General features: G+C 38.9%; 1 protein-coding gene across 8 annotated transcripts in view; it reads right to left on the bottom strand.

Annotated features, from left to right (window-relative positions):
• The window catches only part of trappc9 (trafficking protein particle complex subunit 9), a 248090-nt gene that overhangs the window by 85622 nt on the left and 140292 nt on the right, over window positions 1-22176 (bottom strand). For 5 of the 8 annotated variants that reach the window (XM_065471289.1, XM_065471291.1, XM_065471290.1 and 2 more), the window contains 3 exons: window positions 22030-22172; window positions 8385-8495; window positions 8056-8088 (listed from right to left, as the gene is read on the bottom strand). In XM_065471289.1, the coding sequence (XP_065327361.1) occupies window positions 8056-8088; window positions 8385-8495; window positions 22030-22172 (287 nt within the window). The remainder of the gene's footprint in view (window positions 1-8055; window positions 8089-8384; window positions 8496-22029; window positions 22173-22176) is intronic. The other 3 variants (XM_065471292.1, XM_065471294.1, XM_065471295.1) reach the window with 1 other exon arrangement.

A 22176-nucleotide genomic window follows, 5' to 3' on the forward strand; every position in this document is an offset into this window, starting at 1 on the left:
GCACGCAAACTACTCAGCCCTCAGAAATGATGTTGATTTTAAAAATAGCCACTGACTGATGTGAATACTACTCTCCCATAAGACAACAATAAAAAAACCTAACAACATGACCGTATACTGATTGCAGATAATGACCAGAGCTGAGCAGTACAAAAACTGAGGCGTTTTATGAGGAGGAAATATTAAACAACATTTTTCTGCAGATGATTTTTCTGTGTAATTCCAAAAATAAGTCATTCTATCAAAAATTACTGTGGAGCCAGGAGAAATTTTGATTTCTTAAAATTAAATACAAACAAAATCTAAATTAGCACTAGAGGAACGCGTTGAGGCAAATGTGTGCGTGTGTGTTTGAGTTTACTGAAATCAGCATGTTGCCTCACAGCAAGAAGGTCCAGAGTTTAATTCCACTATGAGGCCAGGGTCTTTCTGTGTGGGGTTTGCATGTTCTCCCCGTGTTTGCGTGGGTTCTCTTCGGGTACTCCGGCTTCCTCCCACAGTCCAAAGACATGCAGTTAGTGGGGATAGGTTAATTGGAATGTCTAATTTGCCCATAGGTGTGAATGGTTGTCTGTCTCTGTGTTAGCCCTGCGACAGACTGGCGACCTGTCCACGGTGTACCCTGCCTCTCGCCCTAAGACATGGACGGAAGGCATGAAGTCCCAAGGCTGCTCTTAAAATAATTAAATAAATACATAAATAAAAACCGTAATAATCTTAAATGTATCTGATTTAAAGTTGGCATCTCCTTTTGCACTTCTGCACTGCTGTAACCACTTGCACTTTAATGTCCACCAGTTTGTCAGTGTGTTAAACGTGAAACATGAAAGACTAGTGAGTAAAGAGAAAACTCAAGATTACACTTGATTGTTTCCTTGAATGTCCTCTTTCAGACACACTGTCAGGGCAGATTACAGTACACAGTTACACATAAATGTACAAGGACAAAAAGACAATGATTGTGGATTTACTGTTGAGCTCATGCTGCCTCAAGTGTGGATACTCTGGAGTCTTCTGCTGAAAAATGCAGACCCACCACTCATTACCACTGATGATCCATAACATGAAATTTGGATCTTGGTGCCAATGTCCAAGAGAAACAATCAAGATGTACACAAAGGTAAAGGCTTGAAGGGAAACTTGACACGCATAGTGCAGCTTTTAATATCCAGCATTTTTCCTAATATTTGAACCATTGATTTGTAAACTCAAACCCACCTTCCAATTAGTGTAAGATTTGGGCACAGTGGCCTAAACTGTGGAATGAAAACTTAAGAAAATAAGGAAGATATTGACGATGAGGTAAGAAGAATCACACGAAAAAGAGGTGGTCACGGACCTTCTCCAATGGGTTACATTCATCCAGATGATAGCTATAGACAGAAGCCTCAGGGCTTCCGCTCTCCATTTCCAATAATTAGATACTGCTCCAACACGTGCATCAAACCCATCCTACACAAAACAATCAGTCACCAAACAAACTGACTGACTTGCAATAAAACCCACGTAATTACAGTGCTTAAGAACTCATCTTGGAAATGAAAATGACTTTTCAGTGTGACATATTGGACAGTATTTCTTATTTTCTATTCATATTAACAACAATTTGCTTCATCTCATAATTTGCTCTATAGAATCTAAGAAATGTTGTATCCACTGCTCTGTTGTATCCAGAGCAGTGACCGTTAGTGTGTCATCATTTTGGGGGGATTAGCTACCATGCAGTAATCGCAGGATGAATTCACTAGTTCATCAAATCCATAATTAAAATAAATGGTGAAACATACTAAAGAATGAAAGCTACATTTTACAGTGCCATTATTCAAATGGGCGTAATTTCAGAGAATTTCAAAGTTTACAGACCGCTTTTGCGTTATATTTTGCAATGACAAATCCATTAATCACATTTAATTTAATCCATCAAGATTATCCACACTGACACCACAGAAGATGAATAATGTGCAAAAATGAACAGATTTTTAGCGTTATACCTGCTTATGTTATTAGATAGCTGCTTTGTGAGTTTACAGTATGTGCTAGCAAACTACAAAAGGGCACCTAAATTAAAAAAAGAAAAAGAAAACAGACAAGTCAATTAAAATGTCCTTCCATTAAAATTTCACAGTCACCAACTAGAACTGTGCAGGTTAGCTAGCTTTACAGAGGCTTGTGCCAATTGCAGGACTAGCTATCCTAACTATGTAGGACTCACCAACAAGCTGTACAAGCATCTCACTTTCTATGGAGCTTTTCATAATGTGGCTTTAATTTGCCAGAGGTACTTCCAAACCTCTCAAATCTTCAATGATATCAAAAGCAACATATCCACAATTCAGTTTGCACTAGTAGTTGTCGTCCTTTTTTTCAAACGAACTTATTCTCCAGAGGGTAAACAGCGACTTTAAGAACTGATGCCGCTGTAGACACACTCGAACATATTTCAGTGTTTCAAGGCCCTTGCCTCACACTCACTTTCACTGAGTTATGTTGCTAGAGTGACACTGAAGTTTGAAAGTGACACACCTGACCTATGTTTGGATCTTGATTGTTTAGCACCTTTAATTGCTGACAGCTGAGAATTTGCTGATATTTTTACAGACTATCAAAAAAAGACAAGACAAAACAAATAAAATCAATTGGAAAAGGTCAATGACAAGTTTCAGTATCCTTCAATTCTTACAAGTTAGAAATTCAGTCTCAAATACCAACGTATAGGTCTGCATTTCAGTAGCAGTAACGGTGCTTGAAATTTGCATTTCACTGTATTCCAGAGCAGCATTCCATTTTCAGCACGATCCTGTAAAATCTCACACTTTGAATAGTTTTGAGAAAGAGCAATATTATGCCAGGAAAATCTGCAAAATCTAGGCACAAAAGAAGAAAGGACACACTATCGTTCCTCTGTTCTTCTCTGTTAAAAGCCGAAATGGGGGGAAATAATGGTTTGGATATCACTGTGGTTGGATCGCGTCAGTGTTTCGGAACCTTTTCAGGCTCCCAAACATCAAAGTGAGCATTTGCAGTGTGAGGTACTTCACTTTTTCTCCCATTTGCCATAAAAGAAGACCATGAAGAGGATGAAGACCTTGTAAGACATGTCTGTGAATGATGTGAGAAGATGAAAGGAGCACTCAGTCTCTCACCCTCACAGGAAGAGATTACACATGTCACAAACTGAACTTCTCCAACACCGATAAGCTCTGTGTTTTCCTGTGACAGAAACTAAGTTATCGGGTGTCATGTATCTGAAAATGCAGAAATGTGTATGAATATGGAAAAAGCTCAGTGTCTAGAAAAGTCTAAAAACTGCATTTCTCCTCTTCACTCAAGGCGGGTTTTTCATGACTTTTTATTTGCGTAGCTTTGAAAAGGCTCAATGTAAACAATTAAAAATCATAGCAGGAAAATACGGATGACTGACAGAGTCATTTCTGCAAACGTCGGATTGAAGCATTAGCTTCAGCAGTCCTGGATGAAGACTCCAGAAAACATCTTGTGCCTGACACCTCATTCATCATAGAACAGGACAGAAATATGAAATGACAGGGCCATCTGATGTCGACAGAGGATGGAGCTGGAAAGACGAGCACAATATGGTTCAGCACACAGAGCTCTGCGACTCCGTGGCCCCGTTTCTCACCGCATGCAAAATTCTACCCCACTCTGAATTAAGCATGCTCTGGGTATGTGAGAAAGGCATTTTCCAAACAAGGAATGGGGGATGAGTGATGCTGGGGAGGATATTCTCTGCCTGGAAATAAGTGCATGCTGTGAAAGAATCAGTAGGATGCTTCTGAACTGATCTCCTGATGAATTCAAATATCAGGCCTCAAGAGAAATATCTATGGGACGGATATGCTGATTGGTGGGGCCTAAGGCAATAGCTGTCTTTAAATGGAATTCCATTCAAAGGAGGAAAAGACGTGCAAGTCCATGCATACATCAACACGTGAATGTTCGACGGAAAGCATTAAAAAGTGCTTGGGTAAATGGGGCTGGTGTATAAAGCGCTTCAAGTGCTCAGGCAGAGTAGAAAAGCACTACATACCAGTCCATTTAGCATCAGCATTTGCTGCTACTTGATATTTGTTTGCCTCAGTGATTCACACTGTCCGATTCTAAAGAGGCAGTGATTTAAAGCAGTTACAGAGCATTTGACTTCCATTTAAGGTCATGTGCATATCTTTGGTTTTATGATTGCATCTGTGATGGAAGAAAGTGAAGTTCAGCAACTAAAGAAATTACATAGCAGCAACAGATGGCCTGACTTTAAACAGCAGAATAAAAGACATTAAAACAAAGACTGATACTAGAAAATCAGCATCAACAAACCTTAATTCAATAATAGTTTTATTTCTGGTTTAAACTTTTCCAGCCACCAAGTTTGGGTTGTATAGTTCGCTGTACTCAAAGTTTACCCGTCAGGATTCTCCTTAAATTCGGACTTGTTGACTGGCTTTTTGAAAGCAGGGATGGAACAACGTTAGAGAATTGTCAGCGTTCAGTTGTGGATTCTTTGTGTGCCATGTTTCTCTTTTACATTGTCTCAGTTACAAGTAGTTATGAATAACCCCCGAGCACATGCATTTGGTGCTTCACACAACTGCTCTGAGGTTTTACTTGCTTATTTTCAAAGATAACTACACTATCTGAGAGGACCAGGGTCAAATCAATCATTGGTGTATGGATGCATGCATCTTTTATAAGTATAATAATTTCAGTCTAACATGAAAGTTCTACATTTTTTGTTCCACAGAGGGTGGTAAATGGAAAACCAGCATGGAAGTTTGGAACAGAAATCTCTTCCAAGAGACTGAAAATGGTAAAATTGCATTTTCAATCAAAGACATGTATTCAACATACGGCATTATTCAAGTTAACAATTACTTGCAGAAAACCCCTGACATCAACACCTATAGGCAAATGTAAAATAATTGTTTTGGGTCTGTATAGTAATTGGAGCACCTGGAGAGCCAACAAAGTTCAAACCATGGTCTTTAAAGAAGAAAGAATGCTGGAAATAACTATTAGGAAAACCTTTAAATTGAGACATAAATGTAACGAAACAGATCCTCCTGTGGTCATAAATGACAGCAATGGCTTGTTTGGAAGTCTTACCAGGAGAAAGCTTTTTTTTTTTTTTCCTTTTTTTGGAATGTCCTTTGGATAAAACCAAACAGCACATCAACACAGACACTTCATACCAGCTACGGATGGTGGTAGCGGGGTGGTGATTTGGGCTTGTTTTGCAGCCTTAGGACACGGGCACCTTACTGTGACTGAGCTGACCATGAACTCCGGTGTCATGCAACAGAACAAGGATCTAAGCACAGCAGCAAATCTACAACAGAATGACTGAAAAAGAAAAGGATCACGTTGCTGCAACGCTCCGGTCAAAGTCCAAACCTCAATTGATTAAAATCCTGTGTGGACTTGCAGATAAACACCCTCAAACCTCAATGAACTGAAACAATGTTGTACAGACGTGTGGGCTAAAATGCCACCACAATGATGTGATGGATTATCACACAGAAAAAATTACTTGAACTTATTGCTGGTAAAAGTGGTTCTTTAAGCAACTGAATCTTTGGGTAAACTTGATCTTTAGCTGGACTGCACACAGTCCTATGAAAACAGTACCCTTCAGTGTTACAATGAAAACCCACTACACTGCTGGTATTATAAAAATGTAATTTTTCCTTTTAGAAATTTGAAGTCATCTCCTTTTAGACAATAATAGTGTCAAAATTGTGGCAAGCCTGTTGAACTTAACTAGTCATTTCTAACCAGGAAAGATTACTTGAAGAGCCGATTGCTGAGCTGTTTGGCTGTGTCTGAAAAGATCCCTTTCCACCCCCTAATTCGTCTCAGAAAATAACATCCCACCCCTGTAGAGAAGGGCCTATGAGTCACCAAACGGTGTACCTTCGCTCATGACCAAAGATTGCACTGGAGAGAGAGAGTGCCGACAGGAATCATAATTTGCCACTTTCCAGTGAAATGACAAGCTGAGAGAGACAGACACACAAGCGAGTGAGGCCGAGGTAAGCTGCAGGAGACGCTGGTGATTTATGTGCACATGTGCTGGTATGTCTGAGTGGTATGGCTGGGGATGGAAGTAGGAAATTACAATTATTCTCTGACTTAGTAGATTTGTGTGCATTTATATTGTACTTTGTTACACTTTAAATTAATCTAACCATATTACAGAGGGAAGAAACACTTATCTATGCTTAAGGAATCAAAGTGATCTTCTTCTACGCCAAGAGAGCCACAGAGCTCTTCGCTGTATGTCTCAACATTGTCAAGGAAACAAAACAACAACAGCAAAAAAAAAAAACCCTTTTATTATGAACAGTGCCTGGGACCACTGGATGGCCATAATTACTGTGACCATTGCAAGAACTTCAAGCTTGTTGCCTTTGAAATGGTTGTTTCAAAGACAGGGAGCGGGTCTGTGGCCACCCGCAGTCGGCTGCCATCCTTAAAGAGGCTTTGATCTGTCAAGATGGTGATAAAATGGCAATAACACAGTCAGTCTGCTATAAGTTTGTGACTGAACAGGGTAAAATAACATTTTTCTGAACTGGTGAAAATTGCAATTCTGTAGCCGTCTGTTTCAAATACACAGAACTAGAAAGTCATATTAGACTACTGTGAAAAAGCACTTCCCCCTGTCTGATGAACCTTTTTTGGCATATTTGTCACACTTGTATGTTTTAGATGATCAAAAGCATTTTAATGTTAGATGATAATAACCTGAGTAAATACAAAACGTATCATTTTTTTGGAAAGCCAAGTTAAATTTCATTTGGCACACACAGGCCTGATTACTGCTACATGTGTTGAATGAAGAAATCGCTTAAATAGAACCTGTCAGACAAAGTAAAGTAACCTAAAAGATGTCAAAAAGGAACACATCGTGGCACAAAAGAAACTCAGGAACAGAAAAGAAAGAGAAACAAAGTGGTTGACATCTATGAGTCTGGAAAAGGTTATAGCGCCATTTCTAAGGCTTTGGGACTCCAGTGTGTCACGATGAGAGTCTTTATCCACAATTGAAAATGTAGCCAACCTTCCCAGGAGTGGACGGCCTAATTACCAATTACAAAATTAATCCAAGATCGTACTAATGACTCATCCAGGAGGTCTCAAAAGAACCCAGAACAATATCTCAGCTTTCAGGATGGGGTTATCAAACATAAGGCCCCGGGATGGGGGGGCTAAAACATTTTGAACTTTTAACTTTTTCTTAATTTTACTGCTTGTCCTTCTACTGAAACTTCCACTATGGTATTTTATAGCACACTAAAAAGTCTTCCTGTTTAGTTTGCTTTTTCTCTCTCTACAATAGAAATGTCTTTAAAAAAGTGTGTCCAGAGTAAAATTATAGGACAGTCTGGGCAATGAGCTCCCAAGCACCTTTTCTGTAATTTCACACATATGTTTCTTGCAATCGAGTCCCAGATTTCTTTCATTACACAAAGAAACATTTCTTCATCGTGTAGTAAAAGTAAGACGTGCTGTTGAAATTACATTTCTTTTTCTTATATTGAGAAAATGAGGATTTAAATGCTATTTACACTGAAAGAACGGAAATTGTTACTAGTTCGGCCCACTTAAACTCAAAGTGTGCCCCCATTGTAAAATAAATAAAACACAGCACCACTACATTAAATAAAAGAGCTTTCTGAGGGAAAATGCACGTGTCAAGTTCTGCTTTACCTTTCCTATATTTAAGGATAAGCTATGCAGTTTAATAACAAATAAACACTTAAAGCAATCATCGATTGACATTATTACCTACACAGAAAGCTCCACAGATTAAAAGTCTACATGTCTCATACTTTCTGGCATGACCGAGGCAGGTTGTAACTGAGCCACATACATCATAATATACAGATGACTTAATGGTACATCCAAGACTTTCTCAGGTTTATATGAGAATCAGAAGTCCAGGCTCAGCGCAACAATATTTTGCAATTACACCTACAAGTCAGTGTGTTTATATAACTCACAAATAGCTGAACAAATCCATTAAAGACATGTTCATACCCACAGATCATGGCCATAAGCAAATACACGCAGCTATAAGAAAGAAGAAAAAGAAACACCTATATTAACATTTAAACACTCGCCCTGCAGAGTTCTACTTGTCAAGTAGCTGGAAGGCAGGACGTCAATACATAACTTTGATTTTTGCTTTAGGCAGTAACTAGCAGTGAAGTGAACCAGCTCTGAAAGACCTAAAATATTGCCTGAATGCCTCAGGTGAAAGAAAAGAGCCAAATAAACTTGAGAAATTGTTATATTTTGACTCATCACGATACAGGAAGTACGCTGAAAATATCTGTATGTTTGTAAAAGTCAAACCTTCCACTCACCTCTGGCATTCGCTGGCATGGAGAACCAGGTCCTGATTGTTCTTGGCCCTGACAGTGAGTTCGTGCTCTGTTGGGTTGAAGATGTCGAGCAGTAGATGACAATGGCGAGTGCTGTGGACACAGAAACAAGAAGTGACTGTATATTCTGCACCATGCTGCCGTCAGTAGTTTTAGCATTTAAGAAACGCTGCAAATGTTAGGAAGAGGTCCCAGGAGGATGCTGGAAAAACTCTACTATAACGCCATCCTCACAGAAACATCGAAAAATCACCTCAATGGCCTTCAAATGCTTCAACAAGGTGCCACTTTTGTAACTTACAAAAAAGGCAACTATGACTACACAACACCTGTATCATGCGTGTCTCAGAATTGAAATCTATTCTTTTTTAAGGTCATTTTAAATATCAAATTATAGTTTGCATCTAAATATCATGGCACACGTTTGAAATCTGATTTCTCTATTACCTTTTTTCTTTCTTTCAAGCTGACCTCAAAATGAGAGTATCAAAGAAACTACTGTCACGAGAAAGAGCATGAGCTGCCTAGTTAGTTAGAAATATACGGTAGTATAATATTATCTAATAATCCCGAGTTATACATGTCCAGCTATTTATAAATCAATACTTGGTATATATTATCTACTTCTGCATAATGCTTATATATCTAATACAATACCATTTCCTTCCTGTGTTGTTTGTGGTCTACTGATGGTTTTTGTATCTTTATTCTATACTCAATGTGAAGGAGGTACTCTTAGTATGTCAGTTGTTCAATTGCTCTCATCATTTTCTCCTCATCTGTCATCTGTATTATTTTCCATTACTCCTGTTGTTTTATTTTTTGTAGATTTGTTGTTTTTAAATGTGCTTATAAATGAATTGACTTAGTTTTGCATTATCTATATAGTTCTGTTGCTTGTGTGTGTGGGTAGTTTAAGCTGCACCTAGAATGAGATATGCTGCATAAATAAAGTCTTGCTTTTTTCCATTTTGCACAGGTTTACATAATTCACACTCACAAATGCTAAACTTAAAGCTCATCATCTGTGTGCTGCAGTCTGTCTGTAACCTGTGCATATAACGGTTTGCTTATTCATATAGGAGTTCATTATTTTCTAAATTAAATTACCTTCTAAAAATACAGGCCAACATACATGGGCCGACCAAAAGCACGACATCAAGAGAAGACACGGTGTGAAGTACTCATCACTCCTTGTCACAACATCAAAGGTGGCGGTGCTTTCATCAGGCCCACAGGTCTAGCTGGAGCAGGTCATCTCCACATAATACCGCGCCTGCTTTTCTCATGCAGATCATAAGAGGGCCAATTTGTGATTTAGATCAAGACAGGAGAGATGATGCTGGATTTTCAAAGAGTTAATTTTAACCCCTAAGTAGGTGTTATTTCTTTTTCCCTCCATAATGACAGATAAAAGGAAGGGCTGTCGCAAAACAGAAACAGAAGCAGACTGACCAGTGCAGCGAGTATATGGTTACATAAACAAGCAGTTTATAGACGTACAGCAACAATGTGACAGAACTTCATGGCTTTACGGTATTATAGAAAGTGGCCAAACTTTCTGGGTAAATTATATGTAGAAGCTTTGGACTATTTACATTATATAGCTTAGGATATTTGCTTTAAAATCAATATTTACCACATTATTGGTTGACCACGATAAACCATGATAAATGAGTCAAACGTGTAAAAAATTACAGTTAGGACCTAGAATTAATTGCCGACATTTTACTTTGTAAACAAACAAACTGTGTTCAAACAGTGAACACAGAAACTATAACTAGGAACGACAGAACTGACACCAGAAAATGACACAAAGTGTTGTAAAATTTTGTGAAGTCTATACTGCCCATTGTTCCATCATCCCTCACATTCACCCTCCTCCCACCGAGCTCTTTGCCTCTTAAATCTCACGGTTAATGGAGGCTTTAGTTGAGCTTTCCCTAGTCCCTAATAAACTGACGTGGCAATTAAAGGAGCATATTTTTTAAGGCCTATCCCGGTTCCTTTAATTGTCTAGTTGTCTTTGTTGTCGGATGTGATTAACAAGCAGAAAGGGGGAGGTGCTGATTTATCAGCCACCCTGTTCAGCGAAGGAGATCAATCAGGCATCGAGTTAAGAAAGCAAGCCTCATTGCTCATGTGCTAAGCACCAGGTAGAGTGACAGAACAGACAGCAATGGAGGCGCACACCATGTGAAGTCACACATTTTTGTAGGCGTTAAAAGACTAAAGGATGAAATGATTCTGCGCAGCGGTTGGACGACTTCATTCAAGATCTGTCGCCGCAACAACTACCGAACGTCTGTAGACGAAAGCTAAAGATTATGCTTTTGAACTAGTGGGAACTGAGTCATAACACTGAATCATTTTGATAAGTATTCTGAGCTACTACGCTGGGCACAGAGATCTAAGCTGAATAAATAATTCAAAACCGCCAATAGGGTTTCAAACTATTTGTCTCCATTTCAGTCAGTGAATTTTTACATTCCTCTTTGAAAGCAGAGAGAAGCGGAGAGGGAGCAAAATTATCCCCAGCGTTTCAAAGTGAACGCACATCCAACCTGCTTCTTTGTTCGTGGTGTACAAAGCAAATCATTCACTAATGAAACAGCAGTACTGCTGCCTTATATACATTTAATATAACTCACAACTATAGATTGCTTGCTTTGGTTGTGGAGCAACACCCAAAGGTTTTGAAGGTGGCAGGGATTCGTTTCATCCTACTACCAACATGCACAGATTTCCATGCATATGTGATGACACCTGCGAAAACAGCAGATCATTTTCAGTGCACCTGGTGCTGTGCCAAAGAACAGAGTACAGTGAGTTAATGACTGTCACTGCCTATTCCCGAGAATCCCACAACACTAACAAATGAACCACGAGGTCAGTATTCTGCTCATTTGAAGAGGACCCTGTTGCAGAAGAGTAATTCTCCGAGTCTGCCACATATTTCTTTGAAACCACGACCACAAAAAGCAAGACTATGCAAACTCTGTAGGTACAAAAAGGACAACAACTGTTGTTTTATGCCTATAAAATATTTCTGGCTCTATGTTTTTCTTGTGTTCTTGGACTCTGCTGGAAATGCTTTAAAATATTTGGCTTTGCATGAACCTCAGTTCAAAGCTAGGTCATGCTGGCTTTGTAAAGCAAACATAAATATAGTTAAACGACAGTATATAATATATAGTTAATGTGTACCATTCTCTGTGGACACATCCTACTTTGCAACTGCATATTTTTATCCTCGGACTGCACTAGAGTAGTTTTGCATGACTCTCAGTTCAAAATAATCTTTATTTATGGGCCTCGGTGCTGCTACTTCCCTTAAAGACAACTTTCCTCTGATTAGTTTCCCCTCACAAAAAGGTTTGAACAACACACGAGGTGATCTCCCTTCCAGAGCCGTGAAAGTCATAAAGAAAATCCCCCGACTGACATCATACAGAAAGACAAATGGGGGGGAAAAAGGACCATCTGAGACAGAGTGGTTAGAAAAAGCTCAGTCTGAAGCCTGACCTTTTAACCCACAGGGATTACTTTGTATCTGACTTTGTTATTTGAGGTTTTGCCCATGTTTAATATGAGTATATATGTCAAAAAATGAGGAAAAGTATAATGGGTCGACTTTTTTAAAAAAACTATTCAATCAAAGTGTTTGTCATTTTGATGTGATTGGGGACATTGTTGAGGCAAGATAGTAGGGTGGTAAAAATAACACTGTGAGAACCAAAAACGCAAAGATCGTTAGAGCTGGGCCCACACCTCAGTCAGTTCTGCAAATTGCAATCAATAGGTGCTGATTTTGCAGGCCTAGTCTGACACAAAAATGTGACATACTCCCTGCACACTAAATGTAACGGCGACTGAAGGGGTATTTTTAGCTACAGCAGCCAGCAATAAGGGACAGCTGACTCCATGTTTATGTCTACATTTAACCACTGAGATTATTAAACACACAATGAATATTTGTTATACACTAATGTCCATAAAGAATTAAAATCAAAGCCCAAACAATCCTTTGCCAAAAAACAGTCAAAAGAAAACACACTAAAGAAGAATTAGAATATCATGAAAAAGGTCTTTTTTTGTACTTAGTGCTAATTAAGCACATGCAGCCACAATCAAAAGAAAGACTGTTGATTTGAAAGCTGTCCAGATGACAGTCATCACAGCCCGCCTCCTCCTCAAGGAGGGTAAGACGCTGAAAAGGCTGGATGTTCACAGAGTACAGCATAGAAGCACTTTAAAAAAGGCATTGATGGCAAAGGAAGAATCTGGTCGGACAAACTGAATCTTTGCCTTTTGTCCCGTCTTCCTCCCATCACCCTCCAACTGGTCGAGGCACTCAGTGTTGCGATTGGCATTTGGCATAGAGAAAAGATTTTAAACACTGTATTTCTACATGTCTTATGTCCTGTCATGGCTGCCCCACCATGAACCTGGTTCTGCCGGAGGTTTCTTCCTCTTAAAGGGGAGTTTTTCCTTCCCACTGTCGCCAACTACTTGCTCACAGCGGGTCGTCTGATTGTTGGGGTGTTCTCTCTAATATTGTAGGGACTTACAATATAAAGCACTTGAAACAACTTCTGTCATGTGGCACTATATAAATACAACTGTATTGAAATTAAGCCCACTATTAAAGCAACTGGGATTGCAATAACACCTCAGCTGTGCCATAAACCGACTGCCTCCATGTCCTGCTGCTTGATGCAGTAACTCATGGTAAAAGAAGCCCAACCAAGGGGGTTTAAACTCTTTTTTGATTGGTCCTAGCAAATATTCTAATATTTTGAGACAATGGATTTTAGATTTTCATAAGATACAAATCATAATCATCAAAATGAAAACAAAAAGGCTGAAAACAAATATGAAACTTAACTTTTTCATGATGTTCTCAGTTTTAGAGATATACTCGTATTTTAATTTTTTAACAGTATCTCCACATGGAAATAGATTTTATCTCTCCGAGTTTTACTTTACCTCTCCTTGACATTTTTCATTCACGCCAAAATAATTTTCACATTAAAATTTCGACATGATACCCAGTGAGGGCTGATGTCAAAACTTTTTCACAGCCCTACTGTTTACCAGAAAGTTGTGATATCTGCCAGCAGTTGAGGCTGATCTCCATATTCTCAGTAAGGCCTCAGTCATACAAGAGAATGTGAGAGGTTTTTCACTCGGGTGCCTTGTGACCTGACGCTAAATAATGTTTCGTGTTCTTTAACACATCGTACGTGTCAGCTGTTACACTCAAAATTCAGATTTATGCAGAGGAACAGTTTGTAGTAAAATCTGCTAAAATCCTGCGCTCCACACACACTCAGCCCCCAACAATTTCTAACAGAAGACTTATTAACACATATTTATCCATCTTCAGTATCGTCTCATTTGCTATCACATTGTTTTAAGAGAGCAACACATGCGTAAAACCTGAACTATTCTATTGTTTTGTTAGTGCATTACTTGCTCCCTCATTTTTGAGCCACAAATTTTTGCTGTTTTTGATAAAATGCTGGTCATTAATGAAGTGAACAAGCTGCATCTGTTTAGAATTTCTAAATGATGAATTTTCCCCACTTAGATGGGGCCCATTCTCAGCCTGATGTGTGGTTTCTGTGCATGCCACCGCTGGCAAGTTTGCCCCTGGTTCATACCACAACAGATTTGAGATTTATCACAGGCAATTGTGGTATTATCACAAACAGACTGCATGTAAGTGCCAACTTGATCCAGTTAAACTAAAATTGATAGACTGACTCCATCCTACTGCCGTTTTATCCCTGTCTTGCAGCTAGCTTGACACACCAAAGCCAGTTTGAATTTTGAAGATTTCAAAGGCACATTGTCACAATTACTTTGGTCATGCAGTGGTTTCCAACGACCGTTTTCTGATGTGACATAGCCTGAACTATGCATGATTAACAGAATGCACATCCATAAAATGTTCCTCCTCAACAGCAAAGCATTTTTCCAGGTCGACACAGTGCTAAGTGAATAGGATTTTAACAGGTTCCTGTAAAGTATGGATCACTGAGCATTTCACACATCCTGCCTATTCATCACATTCTTTAAGAGATCTGTCAACTCACACATGGCCTTACTCTGAAGAGGCCCAAAAGAACAAAAACGCTACTGAATTGTGTCATAAACATTATGAGTAAAAGGTAAAATAAGATGTGATCGGTAGAATAGAGAAAACTCAAACTGGCATTTAACTTAGACTATAAAAAATATAAACTGCAGGCATGTTGGTGGGTATGTTGGGAGGCTTACTGAGAATATGGAGAATTGAAAAAGGGTTTACAATGTCAAAAAAAGCTTATTTTATATCGGTAAGAAGTAAATACTATATATAGACACTGCTCCCAGAAATTAAAAAACAAAAACAAAAAAACCCCACACACACAGAAAAGACATCAGATCTCAGCAGAGGGGGAAAAAGCCATGCTGGAAACACCGATATGGACTGTGTCAGGAAAAAAACTAAAATGATCGACCTACAGAATTCCCAGAAACCCAAAGTGAAAAAATGATGCAGCAGGCTAGTCCATTTTGCAGCAACTCTAAATGGTACTCAGTAGTTTGTATAACCCCCACGTGCCTGACAATGTCAGGATAATCCTCAGACAGTGTCCTTTTGGAATTCTTTCCAGATCTATTCTATTGGATTTAGGTCAGGCAACCATGACTCCAGTCAGTTCTTCCAGGAACTACCTGCATACTCTTACCACATGAGGCCAGGCAGTGACATGAACCAGGAGGAACCAAGGACCCACTGCACCACCGCAGGATCTTACAACGGGCCCAAGGACTTCATCCCGATACCCAATAACACACAGGGCGCTGTTGCCCAGCCTGTTGAGATCTGTGTATCCCTCTACTGATATGCTCCTGGCAGTGCTCATCCTGTTCCTGCTTGCACGAAGGAGCAAATACCGGTCCTGTGGGGTCCAGGTATCGCCTCGTGCTACCAGTAGTGACACCGACCTCAGAAAAACACAAAACTAGTGAAGAAACTGTCAGAAAAGATGAGGAGGGGGAAAAAACATCAGGGGCCTCCACCCAGGTTGTCTCATTGTTCTCCCGCTAGTGCACCTGCTGTTAATTTCATTAACGCCAAAGCACCTGAGACAGATTAACAATTGCTCGGCTACCAAACGAGAAACAAAAGGAGATGGAAATCATATCGCGTTATTTTAAGCACAGAACCACTGCAGTGGGGCTAGCCATGGGGGGTTGAGGTGTATGGGGAGAGGAGAATCAGGACAAAGTATAAAGTGGAGTGAATGTAATTTATGTTTGGAAAATGCCCAAACGCTTATTGAACCTGGTCATTTTTTCATTAAAGACTGATTTAAAAAACAAAAAGATGAGTGGGTGATCGTCTTGGGAGGGTCCAGCTTTAATTTTCTTCAGGGGGCTCCTGCCAGGAGAAAGTTTTGATAACCACTGATTTAGGGTGATTAAGTTTTACTCTTTCACATCGTAGACAGATGATGTTGTCAAGCACAGCATGTACTCGTTCATTTGGCTTACTTCAAGGTATTTGATCTTGACATGATTTAGTAAAATATTCCATTTTTCAGCCAGAACTAACAGGAAACAAGCCTGACTAGACTACACTCAGCAACACTCAGTTTTAAACATAGTGCAATTTCTCACATTCTCTTTGCTCATAAGAAGCCTAAAGGTTAAATCAGTTTGTTAGTGGCCAGATTTTATTTTTATTATTTTGAAGGAGAGGAAAAAAAGCTTCTCCCTAATTCATAAAAGGTCACTAAAGCATATGGCTATGCATAAGGAGATTTAACCTTTTGCACATTTGCCTAATGTGCAAACCACTATTTTATTTTGACATAAACTTTTTTAATTTTTCTTTTCACTTTACTCACATTGTGTTCCTTACTTGATATAAGCATATTTAAAATGCTGTGCATTTGTTCTAGAAGTTTAGCATTGAGAACAGCATAACTCAGAAAAAGAGACACAGAGACAGACGAGTTAAAGTTCTTCAGCAAGAGTAGAGTGGTAAATGAGATGAAGAGGTCACAGCAGAATGTAATTCATTAGCGTAATCTGCTGGTCTGCTGTTATAATACTAATATTACTGTACATATCAGGTGGTGACATGCTGTTGAAAGTGTGAGCATTGAAAAAGGCAAGCAGGGAGTCAAAGGAGGACAGTAAAAGGTGAACAGCAGACGGTGGCAGCTATCTTATTAGCCGTGATGGAAACATTACGCAACACTGATGAGGGAGCCAGTTAGCTAGCTAGGCGACAAAACATGCCTCACTGGACAGTAACAGTGAAGGACAGAGACAGGAGAAAGAATCACAACTGTATGGAGTAATGAGCAGATTTATCTTTGTAAAGCTGTATTTATTCTTCTTTGTCTGCACCCGTGGATCATTGCGAGTCATCTCTAGGACACATTCACGAGTTGATGTCACTAGCAATCCAGCAACACACAATTCTGGCCCAAAGATTAACCATATTCAAAGCCACCCACTTGTTGGGAGCAGGTGAGATAATTCTTTTACAAAATGTCATGCATTTATTAGAAAACAACACTTAGATAACAGACAATGCAGAGAGATGCAGCAGTGGTTCACTAGTTGAATTCTACCAGAATCTGTGGTGATGCTGTGTTTCTGTGTTCTTTTATTTGTTTAAGGTAAGACGTGTAACACAACCACAAAATCAAAAGCTTTACCATAAAGTAATTTACCAGCTAAACAAAAGTCTTGTTTTATTCTGAATTTAGCAGTGATGCCAGGAAGGAACTATATACGAAGCGCTACCTTTAGTTGAATTAATTACACAGCCATATGAAGGTGACTAATTGGGCATTAATAACACAAATTTAATTAGTTTTAGCTTCCCCCCCCCATACTGGTTCTGAAATACAATTTTCATATTTACTATATCAGCATTGGTAGAAACTGTGGTCATGTGAACTATGTGATGGTTCCCTTTTAAGTCTGCTTCACATGTAACTTGATACAGAACATGGCCTGAGTTAACTGTTTTATTAGTTCAAAAAAGAAATAACAATACTGTACTGTTTTATCTGTTGATATTGTCTACATCCACTAATCATTAAATACCAGTGTTTCCCCAATAGTGAATTCATTGGAGGACAGAAAGAAGAAAAAACAGGAAAAAAAGAAAAAGGTTTAAAAAAAAAAAAGTAAAGTAAGTAAAAAAGAAGATGATGATGAAAAGGAATAGACTGGATGAGGAGAACAGTGGACACTAAACACTGATGCAAGCATCTGCTGTACTACTACACAAATAAGGAGGATTTCTCCTGGTTTTCTTTCTTTTTTTAAGAGACATGAAGAGGAACAGTAGATAAGTAGAGAGACAGGAAGGGGAGGAGAGGGAGGAGAGGGAGAAAAACAGAAAAACAGATCGTAAGGATAAGCTGCTCTGTTATTGAGCAGTTTCGTACCACCACTTCCAAATTCTCTCTCAACTTCTCTTTTTTTAAAAATTCAATAGTGCTTATCATAACAAGTAACGCTGACTCTTCAACAGGGGAAATTCAAACAAAATGAATGTGTGTGGACTCTGCATGGGTAAGCAGACAATGGGTTTTTGAATAAATGTTATTACACTGTGAGCCCCATGTGTCTGAAATATTTATTGTAAACTATCTCAATCCCTCATCTGTGAGCCTTGTAAAGGTAGTCTTAGAAGGTCCAGACGTGCTATTATTTATTCTGTGAATGTTAAATGGTAACAGTGATGCATCAGTGTATGGTCAAAGGTCGTTTCAAACATAGGTGCCCCCTATGTTTGGTGGTGCATCTTATTAACACAGTAGGAAAGGAAAGTTGGCGGCACCGACTTCTAACAACTAGTTTGCTGAGCTGTGAAAAAGAGCACTCATCCTGATTTTTTTGTTTTTATATTTATTACACATTTCATCTTTTCAAGTTTTCATCATCGAAAAATTTTAATAGAAGACAAAGCTAACCCGACTAAATGCAAAATGCGCTTTTTAAAAGATCATTTCATTTATTAAAGGAAAAAAGTTATCCAAACCTATCTGGCCCTGTCTGAAAAAGTAATTGCCTCCTAAAACCTAATAACTGGTTGTGCCACCCTTGGCAGCAAGAACTGCAATCAAGCATTTGAAATTACTGGCAATGACTCTTTCACATCGCTGTAGAGGAAGCATCTCAATTAGTTTTAAGTCGGGACTTTGACTAGGCCACTCCAAAACCTTCATTTTGCTTTTTTTGCCATTCAGAGGGTGACTTGGTCGTATGTTTCCGATCGTTGTCTGCTGCATAAGCCAAGTTTGTTTATTTATAAGGACAATTCAAGTTAATCGACATTCACACCTAAATTCATAATGTAAATATGTCAGATTTAGCCACATAGACTAATTTTCAGCTATAGTATGCGAATAAGTAAAATACAGAAAAACGTAGGAATTAAACTTACATCCATATACCAACGCGAGCTCGAGTTTCAGGACATGAACCAATAGCTGGATATTCTCCTGCAGGATTTTCTGGTAGAGAGCAGAATTCATGGTACCTTCAATTGTGGTCCAGGTCCTGAAGCAACAAAGCAGCCCCAGACCACACTACCTCCCCCATGTTTGACTGTTGGCATGATATTCTCTTTATGAAATCCTGTGTTAGTTTTTACACATGATGTAACCTTCCAAAAAGTTCAAGTTTGCTTAAGCAGTCCACAAAATCTTTTCTCAAAAGTTTTAGGGATTATCATGTTTTTGGGCAAATCCCAAAATGTTGATTTTCTTCTTCATCCTCTCGAGTCTCAAGAAGTCACTGGGATGAGTGACGAAACGTTTCTGTTCACATCCAGTTGAATGGAATCAACTTTTTGGGATTTCCTTACCATGACTGAGCATGCATCAAGACATTTTCTGGCTAATGTGAGACGACTTTGTATTCTTTCTGGTCAGTAACAGATTTTACTTTTAACTCTCCAATGGATGCCACGCTCACCACTGTTTCAAGTTTTTCTCCATTTGTGAGTAATCTCACTGTTGTTCAAGTCCCAAATCCTTGGAAATGGCTTTTTAACCCTTTCCAAACTGATATATGTCAATACTTTCTTTCTCACCTGTTCTTGAGTTTCTTTAAATTTTGCATGATGTGTTGCTTTTAATGATCTTTGGACGACTTCACTTGGTCAGATAGGTTCTATTTAAGTGATTTGATTTAACAGGTCTGACAGTAATTAGGCCTGGGTGCGGCTGGTCAAATTCTATTAACCATATTTCTTTGAGTAAAGTTAACAATATGCAGTTACTCAATGAAAGAGCATCATTCTGCTGAGCAGGCATGCAGGGCAATGAGGGAGGAAGTGATGTAGTAACAAAGGTCATAGAGCGTTAGCACAGGGTTTGTGCACATGTTTCTCTTTGAAAATAGCATTGCAATTCAGAGCAACGTCAGGCAGCTGAAGGAGAATCATTATGTTTCTGATATAATTTGCCGACAGTGTAGGTCCCGCAGGTTGAGGATGGTCATTCTCTAAAAAGAAAATGTGATGGCTGAAGACACGATCTTATTACAAGTCATTCCACCATAAAAATCAGAAATACCCAGAGCTCGGCTTTAAACATTCAGAATGAGAAGTTGGTAAAGAGCTAAAGGTAAAGACAGAGGCCGAGTTTTGGGACACACTCATTCTGAACATCTCCTCTCTTATTCCAATAAATGAACACTTTTAAAAGCAACTATCCTAACCGCATCAAATAATTTCAATGTTCTGATCACTCAATGAGTAAGAAAAATCTGACAAAGTGTTTAATGCCAGTTTTTGGTACTAGCCAAGTTTTCAAGGTATTGTGCTAAAGACGTTTTATGAATATCTTTATTATATATTTAAAAATCCCAATCCTAAATTTACCTTAAGCAACTCAGATACAAAATACAGCATGCTCTGCATGAGACTCTCCATGCAAACATGGAAATGGGCCAAATATTCACACATTATGTCAACAGTACAGTCTGTCTGTCGGTGAGGAGACTTCTTGCACGTTAATATGTGCTGCGGTTTTGGAGCACCTTGCTTTTGGGTTGGTGAGGGTCAAGGACTGAAGATATAAAGCCCACTGAGTCACTAAATGTGGAATTGAGCCATAATAAATTTTTAAAAGAAGAAAGAAAAAGGTTAGTTCACTTTAGAGGAGTTTTTAAGAGTCAGTCTACTGAAACATTTCTAAACCTTTCAATTTCAGCACATTTCAAATGTTTTCAGATCTAGCTGATAACCAATAGAGACTGTATAATAGAGCTGTGAGGCTGAGAGAGCTAAGGGTGCAATAGAGATAAGGGAGAGGGGGCTGTGATGGCAGGGTGATGGTATAACAGTCGGTGCAGCACATCTATCAGCACAGTGCCAAGATTGATGGCTTAAACTGCAGATATTATTACTGCTAATGATTCACCTCAAGTGGCCATTACTGTGCTATGATCCGTCTCCCTTGCTTAGAGTTTTTTCACGACAGTTGGGGGAACTAAAATAGTAAAGTGAAGCGAGACAGACCAGGGAATAAAAGTGGGTGAGGATGGGTGAGGATATGTGAGGCCATGAATATCCATTCAGTATGCCTTCACGTCTGCTCCTATCTGACCCATCTGTGAAAATATCATCTCTATGTCCTCGGGTTTGGTTAACAATAGTGTCATAGCAGGGCTGCTGCTGCAGTGGTTAAAGAGAATGTCAGTATCTGCTCCCCAAATCAAGAGAGAAAACTGTGTATGAGGCAAAATGAAGCTTTAAAAATGAGATTTATCACCAGTTGCTGTGACAAGGGAAGCTCTGTGATAGGTTATTATTCATTGCTTGTCTGATACTGTAGTCGCTAACGTTGAGTTAGTATTGTTATTTTATCTGTTTGAATGATGAAGTCACACGAATAGCCCGGTAAGATATAAAAGCAGCATGGAAGTTGTAAGTCACAAGATCAAACATTGAGGAAGAACCACCCCCAAATTATCCAGAGACTTAACAACTTCTTTACTGTCAGCATTTAGAAAAAACTGCTTCACTTTGCTAAATATGAGATACTTTAACACTTCCTTTAACAATTTTAGGCAGCACTGAGCATTAAATGATGAGTGAATTAGTCTTCTGGAAAGCATTTACTGGAAAAGCTATCAGCAGAATGTGAAGAAACAACTATGGTACAATGTCCATCCTTTATATACAGTCAATGTTATCCATGTTATCATATTCTAGTTAATGGGACAGCGAAAGACTTAGAAATTATGATTATTTATGATACTATTTATGACCATTCATTCATTCTTTAATTTATTATTCATACCTTTTTGTGCACTTCATATCCACTTTAAAGTTTACTGTGTTGTGTTTTGTTGTGCTTTAGAGGCGATATGGGACAGTTTTCCAATTTTGCTGTACTATTGTACTACGTATGACAGTGCAATGAAAATAAATAGTTATCTTATCATTATTATCCTGTTGTTCACCAAACTAGCCCACCAGTCTCTGCAGATCCCACATTCACTCTTTGGATAAACTTCTTTATGTAAAAAATGTGATTTTTACAGTAAAGTAAACATAAAAAACAGAAAGGCTATACAATTTTTTAATAGTTACCTGGTAGCAGGGAGGGTGCTGACTCGGGTAAAAAACACTGAAGGTTCCACATCAACATGGACACCCAAAGACAACTCCCTGTAGTAGCCCTCAACTTTGCCTGCTCCCCCAGAGTACTTGAAGTTCAGCACTGCCTCCAAAGTCTGC

Source organism: Pelmatolapia mariae, linkage group LG22, assembly GCF_036321145.2.
Source record: "Pelmatolapia mariae isolate MD_Pm_ZW linkage group LG22, Pm_UMD_F_2, whole genome shotgun sequence".
Classification (NCBI taxonomy): Eukaryota; Metazoa; Chordata; class Actinopteri; order Cichliformes; family Cichlidae; genus Pelmatolapia; species Pelmatolapia mariae.